A 9966-nucleotide genomic window follows, 5' to 3' on the forward strand; every position below is an offset into this window, starting at 1 on the left:
GAGCAGGGAATAGCTCGGCCCCTAAAAAAGATGTCACTGACGCAGCCTATGACATCCCGTTTGAGTATCCCAACTTGCACTGGGGATTTTCAAACAAAGCGGCATCAAAACAGAAATAGGTAAAAAATAAAATAATTAGAGAGGGAAGGTGAAGGATTATTTAATTAAACTATATTAGAAAAACTATTACATTATTAAAATAAATAGAGAGACATTAAGGATGAAAATCAATATTCATTTTGGACCACCCCTTTAAAGAATATTCTATAGTAGAGGTCTTCTATAACAAATAACATATTCAAGTCATTAATAAGCATACCATTGCTACTAAATCTTAAAAAGTTTTTGACTGTGTAGAAAAACAGATCATTTTGGATATACAAATCCAAGGTTGCTTGTAAGAACATTATTTGTTAAGGGGCAAAAACCACAACCACTTTGCAAATTAGTTTAATAAATAAATGAGTGTCAAAACATATATATGCAATGAAAAGTCAGCGCAATCTTCACAGTGAGAAGCCCACCACTGTCTATGTTCACAACATGGAAACGTCAATGTTTAAAGTAATCACGAATGTATCAGCTTTTCTTTCTGTTGATTTTCCAATTCTTGAATTGTTGTCCGGTCAACTTTTTCCCCAGTAGGATATCCATTTTGATGCCAGGCTTCTTTCAACTTACAGCTACTTCCATTAATTTCCGAGCAGCCAGTAAAACTAGTCCGATTTATTCCTGACACTCCATCGGCTTCATATGTCAAAGATTTGCCACTAGCTGTACGTGTCTGAGAAGATTGTGCTTGACGAAAGATATGTTGGCGCAAGATCTTCCGAAATGTTTGGCGGAACTCACGTATGCGATAGGCATAGATTAATGGGTTTACCACTGAGTTAGCATGAGAAAATAAAATGGCAAAGTACATGAGTAAGAGTGGAGGGCGCAAGCAGTCCTTACAGAAGAGAGTGAAGCAGTTGATGATGTGTAGCGGCAACCAGCAGACAGCAAATAGGCCCACAATAATAGCCAAAGACTTAGCAGCATGGACTTCACGCTGTAGTGTTGACCGTGAGCGTTCACCACACGTCACTTTTAACTCGATCTGCTTTAGCTGGCGCCGGGCTGCCATGAAAATTCTCAAATAAATGCCCAACATGAGCAGTAATGGCACCAATACACAGGCAAAAAAATTATAATATACCATGTAATCCATTGTCACAACATTTTCAAATAGGCACTCTAACTGGGGAGGGCTGCATCGAGATGAGTTTTCTGCTGCAAAATTCTTCTTGTTCCAGCCTAGCATGGGGGTAAGACCAATGATAAAAGACAGCAACCAGCAGACAGCAATGATCACGTTGGCTCTTCGACTAGTTACCAGACTGTTATATCTAAGAAGAGAAATGAGAACATAACTTAGGCACCTATAGAAATGTAAACATTGGACTACACATTATCACAGCAGAATCAGAATTAATGCTAGGCAACACTTAGAAAAACAGATCTCAAGACAATATATTAAAAATCAAGATGGGAGATAACATGGAAGTCAGGTCGTAGAGGGTAGACAACCTGGGAATTCTGCCTGCCTTTTACAGAAATGGTAAAATCTTCCCTTCCGTGGGATAACAGCTGGAAGACTTCGGTTTCCATGCTGAGGTGACAGTGTCTAAGAGTAGACAAAAACATGGAAACTAACATCTGGTATGAAGTCACTGGGGACCTGCAAATGTATTGACTTCTCTTTGCCCAAAATTACTCCATATCTATATTTATGCAAATATTTTTTAAAGAGTTATTTCATACATTAAAAGGGATAGGTGAACCTTGGGGGACTGACTTCTCTTACATATTCAATTGTCAGTGGATCCAGGCTAAAACTTGTGGTTGGGCAAAGTATTTTTGGAACCACGTTTTAAAAAGTAGTGTGTATAGAGAGTACAAGGTACAACATTTATATATGTGGTGTGAAATGTGGCAGGGTTGGTTAATAAAGAGCAGTACAAGGTCATAAAAGTGAAATAATCTCTTAAAATGAAAAAAAAACAAGTAAATACAAATGGCCAAAAGAATGAAGCCGTCATATGACTCACACTGTAAGCTGTGAAGACAAACGAAGTGTATTATTCAGAACGACATGGTTGTAAAGAGCAATAGAGTGAGTTATATGGAAAGGTTATACTTTATTGGACAACAGTACCAGTTACATTATCATAAAATGGAGGCAGAAAGGCTATATATAAGACTCGTATGCTTGATATACATAGCAACCATAAAGAATTTACAAGAAACTATATGAAGCAATATGAATTTATGGGGGAGGTCAAGAATATTTTAGAAAAAAATGTGGCAAGAGGTTGGAAAGGTACGGGAATACAATAACATACTAGAGTGTGAAGACCCACCTACACGTATCGTCAGTAAATATGCATTATATATAGCATGGGGAAAGTTCTTATCAAATAGGCACCTTAGAAGTGATAATATAAGAGATGCTCGTCAAGGGAAATACAAATTTTGCTAAAAGTAAGTTGATTATAACACACACACATATTTAATATAAACTGGAAAACATTCTCCAGTAGATCTTTTACCTTGTATAGTGCTCTATTTAATAAAATATTTTATCATTTGCTTAATAGCAGTTAAAGAGGACATGTCACTAGGTCAAAAGTAACTATTTTGTGCTCTTATTCTATTCCCACTGTATAATTTTTTTATATTTAGTGCAAATTTTGATGGCCTTTACCAAGGAGGCGTTGCTCGGAGGATTCTCTCGGGGCGCTTCTTTGGGTAGTTCTGCATTATTGAGTGAGCAATGTCCTTTTGGCAAAAACCATAAAACGAGCACTAAAAGAAAGGTTCATATCTCTTGACCCATATGGCGGATAAAAGAAAAGCAACAATCAAAAGCAGAATATCAGGGGGCAACGGGAATAAAATAAGAGCAAAACTGGACACTTCACCTACTATCAGGTCCTCTTTAAAGTGGTTTCCCATATACTAACATAATGGCTATGATATGCCATCCAAGAACCTTAAGGAATAAGTGGGGTCTCAGTACAATATAGAACCAAGAGAAGGGCTAAAGACTCCTACAAATGAACTCTTATTAATGTATTAAAAGTACTCTTTGTACTAAAAAAGGTGCTAAGAGCAAAGAAGGGCCACCAGGGAAACAGTATAAACTATCAAAGGTATAATAACCAAATGTAAAGAGAAAAAAAAAAAAGCCTTGAGAGTCGCCCTAACTAGCAGCAGAGGTTTGCACCCTAGTTGTTGACGTGATGGCCCCCTCGCTCAACGTCAATAGCCCTGTAGACCCTATAACACCCTAAATATACCAAAAGTAGAAAAACAGAGAAAAAACACGCACATAAAAACCGTATATAAATACCCCTAGTGGGCAGACAAAATAGTCTCATAGGGAAATAAGTCTGTAGACTAAGTTATCTCGGAGTGCTAAAGTGTTAAAGTGCCATATGTAGCTCATGTAGGGTAGGGTGCGCACACAGCACTGATTTCGGCCACTGGGGGACATTGAAGCCCTCAGCTGGATCCCCTGATGAACCCTTTTATTCTAAAGAAGGGGGAAATACATCGGGAATAAGACTTACTCATGGCTAATAAGTACCACAATCTTACTGGTATAACTAGTATGGCATTGTTCTGAATTTATGTCCATCATTATACCCGCATGATTTTTTGATGGGAACTAGAGGGAATTATTAATGGCTACTAGGTGCCAAATCTGTATGGGATCACTATATGGTGATTTGTTGAATCTTTATTGTTAATATATATATGTACCTCCTTTGTTCCCAGTCTTTTCATTCAGTTAGATATCTATCTAAACTACTGGGAAGAGGGATTTGTGGGGTGTGTCCTATACTTTGGCTTTTTAACCATCTATACATCAGTTCAAAAGTCTGTTTTTTAGTTGCATCATAGAGGACAAGAACTAGGATTCATTTAATGCTAGTGTATGAGCTACATATGGCACTTTAGCACTCCGAGATAACTTAGTCTACAGACTTATTTCCCTATGAGACTATTTTGTCTCCCCACTAGGGGTATTTATATACTTTTTGTGTGTGTGTGTGTATATTTTCTGTGTTTTTCTTTACTTGGTATGTTTAGGGTGTTATAGGGTCTACAGGGCTACTGACCTTGAGCGGGGGCACCATCACGTTAACAACTAGGGTGCCAACCTCCACTGCTAGGTAGGGCGACTCTCAGGGCTTTTTTAGGGGAGAGTAGCCCCCCATTTCTCTTTACATTTGGTTATTATACCTTTGATAGTTTATACGGTGTCCCTGGTGGCCCTTCTTTGCTCTTAGCACCTTTTTTAGTAAAAAGAGTACATTTAATACATTAATAAAAGTTCATTTTTAAGGGTCTTTAGTAGTGATGAGCGAGTGTACTTGTTGCTCGGGTTTTCCCGAGCACGCTCGGGTGATCTCCGAGTATTTATGACTGCTCGGAGATTTAGTTTTCATCGCGCGGCCGCTGTATGATTTACAGCTACTAGCCAGCTTGATTACATGTGGGGATTCCCTAGCAACCAGGCAACCCCCACATGTACTCAGCCTGGCTAGTAGCTGTAAATCATTCAGCTGCCGCGATGAAAACTAAATCTCCGAGCAGTCATAAATACTCGGAGGTCACCCGAGCGTGCTCGGGAAAACCCGAGCAACGAGTACCCTCGCTCATCACTAGTCTTTAGCACTTCTTTTGGTTCTCTATGATATGCCATCACTTTTATGAGTAGAAGTTTAACTTATTGGACTCCCACTCATCCTGGGAATAAAGGGGAAGCACTACTGTATTAAAGTTGCATCTCCATTTTATTTTTCCTTGAAAAATGACATTCCAATTCCCTTGGATGTGCACCTAACCCAGAAGAAGGCACCTAACATAAAGTGATAGCATATTTTAGTGATATGCGATCACATTATAAGATGGAGAAATTGCTTCAAGGAAAGAATACTGTTAAAAGAAGTCCATTGAATTTGTGAAGAATTTTACCCCATGTCTCCAAGCAACCTCCTCCCGCCTGACCTTCTATTTAATGACACTCCTGTGTATCGACATAACTGTAAGTCTGTTGTAGTCTGTGTTAGGATCTATTAGCCAGAACTTTGCTATAATATCCTATTTTGTCAAGTTATTAAGATTTCTTATCAACTTTTCCTTGGTAATGTTTATTTTTGGATGATAGCCACTATGGTTGCCTGGTTGCCATTACACCTCCAACAACTCTTCCCATGTATGTGCATGACTACGGTACATGAGAGAGGGATGCATGACAGTAGGACAAGAAACATTTATGTTCAGATATCTAGTAGAGTTGAGCGTAGAGTGTGATGGTCATCATATTAATTGCAAAACCAAAAAATTATTTAAGAAATTGCTGATCAAAATATTTGACATCTCATGGACTATCCGAATAGCCCATGGCAATAGGTAGCTTATAGCTTTTTAAAGTGAATCTAGAAGTTTCGGAAAGTTTCCTTACCTGAGAGGTATGCGAATAGCAATATAACGATCTGCAGCAATCGCCAGGAGACTGAAGATGGAACTTTGTGTCAGCACCAAAACGAAGCAAGCAATGAAGAGACAGGCATGGAAGGTAGCACAAAATCCAGTGCTAATTGCAATAGCAAATGGAATAGCAAGTACCCCCACAGCAATATCTGCTGCAGCCAGTGATACCACAAAATAGTTGGTTGCGTTCTGTAAATTGCTGTTGATGTACACAGCCCAGCACACCAGCACATTGCCAAGAATGGACAAAATGGCAATGACCACTTCTAGGACTATGTAAATCAGGTCCTCTGTAGTGAACCCCGCTTTTAACATGGTGATGTTGGCATGGAGTAACGCAGTGTTTCTGCCTCATCAGTCATTTCTGCAGCAGCTCACTTTTTTGTTGTACACCGGTGGTATTCAGGCATTGGTCGGCTATTGTTGCGTTGTTTTAGTAATTTAACAATGGGAGCCTTTAGAGTCATCTTTGATCAAAATCCACAGGCAGTCCATAATGGTGGAGGAGGTACAATGTAGAAGGGCTAAATTCCTGCCAGAGAAAGGATTACTGTTAGTAACATGAGAATACCCCACGTACAGTGTATACGAATATTACATACCCAAAGAACATGTAGTAATATAATAATAGTGTAATAACATAAGGTTTATAATTACATCACAAACAATGAAAACAGGAATTAAGCGTATTATCGATCTATTGACACAATGAATCAAGCTGCAGCTGCCAGGTCTCATCATTTGTAAAAGGAGGCTGAACAGCCGCAGTATAGCAGCTCGTAGACTTTAGAAGTGTTGGGGTTGTCTTTTCATGTTCACACGCCCGCTAGTTTTACCCAAACTTTATCAGTATACACCACTCATACACCCCCCCAGCTCTGTGACAAGTGCACAACACAGATATACTATGCGTCACCAGGGGCCCGAGGGTCACAAAAATATATCACTTCATCCAGTGCGGCCCACGGTGACACACCCAGCCCACCCAACAACATAAACAACCTACATCAATGTATCTAGTGATGAATTAGGTAAAAAATCAATGGATAGGATTAGACTTAGACAAAACTAATTGTAAGGCATTGCCTTCTAGGCTGGTTGTGGATCTTCTACCACATAGTCAGTGCCCGATGGTAATGATTAGGTAGAACAGGCCTTTGCATACAAATGAATGCTTTGAACACAGGTCTGCCTGAAACATTAGGGCCCCTTCACACTGGTCGATTCTGCTACGATTACGACGCATTTGCGTCATATTCGACATCGCAGTACGAGCTCGTAGCCAGCGGTCACACTCTACGATGTTAACGCTTTTTCTGACGTAGTTGCGATGTGAACGTCACGCGTCGCAATCGTACGCTACCCTTCACACCGCCATAGTCCTACGACTCCGAGCGTGACGTATTACCAGCATGGGCGTGCTAAAACGTCACGCCCAATCAGGAGACAGGTATGCGGAAGCCCAACCCACGTAGTCGCATTACGAGCTCGTATGACCGCCGTCACATACTACGATTTCGACCGCCACAGCGAGACATTTACGACGAAAGAAAGTTCTGCTCTTTCTTTCACATCGTACGATGCTGGGCTGCGTCGCAGATCGTAACGCCATGTCACACTTTGCAACCTCGGAACGAGGACGGATAAACGTCACAAATCGAACGCTCGTTCAGACTTTGATTGCACAGTGTGAAGGGGCCCTTAGACTGAGCCACAGCATAAGTTACAGATAAGGAGGACTAAACCCAAGATGACCTCTCTGCTTGTAAGGAGTAACGTTTGGACAATTATAGGTGTCCTACATAAGGCATCGCCTATACACTATAGGTTATTGTGCGCAGAACTCACTCTGCAAATGTCTATATGGTATATTTTATATTCTTGCCTATTAATCGTATGTGCCATGCATTTTCTGCTTGGGCTTTAACACATTTAGTCTTTACACTATACAGTGCTATAGAAGATACTAGAACTCTATAAATGAATAGTAACACTGATGGCAAGAAGTCAGATTGAAACTATCACTCACTTGTCAAAACTTTCCTATTCCAACAATGAATGTTAATGATACGATTTACCCAAAACATCATCTTCTTCATTAACTTACGTGCCCAAACCATTATTTATTATGTTTCCAGTTTCATCAATCATCCGATTCCCCTATCTACCAAAACTACCCAACACCGAATTATCTATCACTACAATCTGATCTCTCCATTATAACATTTTATTAAAATGATAAAAACTGAAAATTATTACAACGTAGAAGATCCAGCAACTGAGGGAATAAGTCAATAGAGCTGATACTGTAGACAGTGATTCATAGATCTAATTAACCCTAATCCGCCCTGTCTATATCGACCCTGTGAGGACAAGCCTTTATGTTCAGTCTTCAGGTAAAAGTACATGCACCCAGCCATAGTTCTCTGCACCAAGTCACACACAGCTTCTTACCTTTCTGGGGAAACCCTGCGCACAGGATAAAGTAATAGGGTATCTCTATAGTGCTGAGTCCAATGTACTCCTCATCTTCACTCTTTCCACTGCAGGCTTCTTTCCCCAAAGTGTGCTGTGCTCTCCACCACCTCCCCTGCTCTGACTCCCTCCATCCCCCTGCACTCCCTCCCTCCTTCTCCCTCCTGCCAGTCATCCTCACACACCTCTTCTGCTCACACACATGCAAATTCAGTTTCCTATGACAATGTGTATGTTCAGCACAGACTTTTCTAAAAAGAAATGAATGTTTTTTCTTGCCTTCATACTGCATTCTTCTGACCCTTACAGTGACCCCCATTTCCACATTCCATCCAGTGAACGTTAATATTTGTGTATTTTATCATTACAGCGTTATTTATTTATGTATCGAAATCTGCATGTAAACTGAGCAGATACATGAAGATCTCAGATCCCCAAGCCTCACAGATCATGTAGATCACGTGCAACATTTTCGCTTCCTACATGTTCTATATAAAACTAGACAGAAATGACTAGTGCACGGGAAGTCATGATGTTCTGACGCTCTCAATTTTTGTAAGATATTTGCATCTTTGCTTTTTTCATTAACGGGTTGAACTGGCGTCCAGTCCTGTTTACATACTTGTGAAAATGCTATGTGATCGGATTTTAGCTTTTGGTCATTTTTGTTATATTTGTTTGAGTTCACAACATGATGGATCCCCAACTTTGTCTCTCCAGCTTAGAAAAAACTACAGTTCCCACCATGCCCTTGCAGAAATTGTGTGTTGAATATTTTTACGGACAGGTTGAAGAACAGGGCAGAATGTGTCGCAGGTTAGCAGCATGACAACAATTGTCAGACAAATCACCAGACCAAAAACATTTGTGCGACTCGCTGTTGCATGACTATTCTAGAGCTGAGATTTTATTGTAAAAAAAATGCCAAATCTTATATGATAATGTGTGCAAACTGTAAAGTGCTGCGGAATATGTTAGCGCTATATAAAAATAAAGATTATTATATAGCACCACCATATCCAGCGGCGCTTTACTGATACTGGCATCGTTGTCCCCATTGGGGCTCACTATATAAATTTCCTATTCTATGTCTTTGGAGCGTGGGAGGAAACCCATAAAAAGCACAGGGAGAACATACAGGCTCCTTGCAGATGTTGCCATTAGGTGAGACTTGAATATAAGGCTATGTCTCCACGTTCAGGATGGCCGGCGGGATCGTCGCAGCGGCGAAGCCGCTCGGCGCTAAGCCCCGCCCCCTTTCTGGGACGCGATCATGCCGGATGTGTTAACTCTTCACATCCGGGATGATCGCTCGCTCCCATAGGGCCCTGTGATATGCCTTGCGGGGATGCTGCGTCCCCGCAAGGTGTACGGACATGCTGCGATCTGAAAAGACGCGCAGCATGTCCGTAGTCGCAGGGCCGCCGCGTGCGGGTTTCCACGCATAGTGGAGACGGGATTTCATAAAATCCCCTCCACTATGCTGGAACATCTGGACGCTGCTTTTTTGACGCTGCAGCTCTGCGCAGCGTCAAAAAAGCAGCGTTTCCTGACCGTGGAAACATACCCTTAGACTCCAGTGCTGCAAAGCAACAGTGCTAACCACTGAGCCACCATGCTGTCGAAGTAAGTGATCTGCGACTTTACACCACAGACAGAAAATCCAAAACATTTGGAATATTTGCAACTGTGGGTCACAAACACAAACAGAAGAGGGCCCTGAGCAAGAACAATATATGGGCCCTTTGCAGTCCAATAGCTTAACATAATGTACAACTCCATCTGCCTTGGCTGCACAGGATGCACAAATGGTTTGTCCATTGTCCACCACTAGATGGACAGGTAGATTTATATATATATATATATATATATATATATATATATACACACTGGTCAAAAAATAAAGGGAACACTTAAACAACAGAATATAAATCCAAGTAAATCAAA

At 40.7% G+C, this 9966-nt stretch overlaps 1 protein-coding gene across 1 annotated transcript; it reads right to left on the bottom strand.

Moving 5' to 3' along the window:
* Positions 1-424: 424 nt before the first annotated feature.
* On the bottom strand, positions 425-8141 carry ADORA2A (adenosine A2a receptor). Its single transcript, XM_077293722.1, has 3 exons — positions 7999-8141; positions 5516-6076; positions 425-1388 (listed from the first exon to the last, which is right to left on the bottom strand). The coding sequence occupies exons 2-3, from the start codon at positions 5857-5859 to the stop codon at positions 569-571; spliced, it is 1164 nt and encodes a 387-aa protein (XP_077149837.1). The 5' UTR covers positions 5860-6076; positions 7999-8141; the 3' UTR covers positions 425-568.
* Between the last annotated feature and the right edge of the window lie 1825 nt (positions 8142-9966).

This window comes from Ranitomeya variabilis, chromosome 1 (genome assembly GCF_051348905.1).
Source record: "Ranitomeya variabilis isolate aRanVar5 chromosome 1, aRanVar5.hap1, whole genome shotgun sequence".
NCBI classification, from domain to species: domain Eukaryota; kingdom Metazoa; phylum Chordata; class Amphibia; order Anura; family Dendrobatidae; genus Ranitomeya; species Ranitomeya variabilis.

Bases quoted from the DNA above. Each gene is read 5' to 3' on its own strand.
- ADORA2A (XM_077293722.1), bottom strand. From the start codon at position 5,859: ATGTTAAAAGCGGGGTTCACTACAGAGGACCTGATTTACATAGTCCTA. The intron at 1,389-5,515 runs GTAAGGAAACTT...TTCTCTTCTTAG, and splicing joins GCTATTCGCATACCTCTCAG to ATATAACAGTCTGGTAACTA.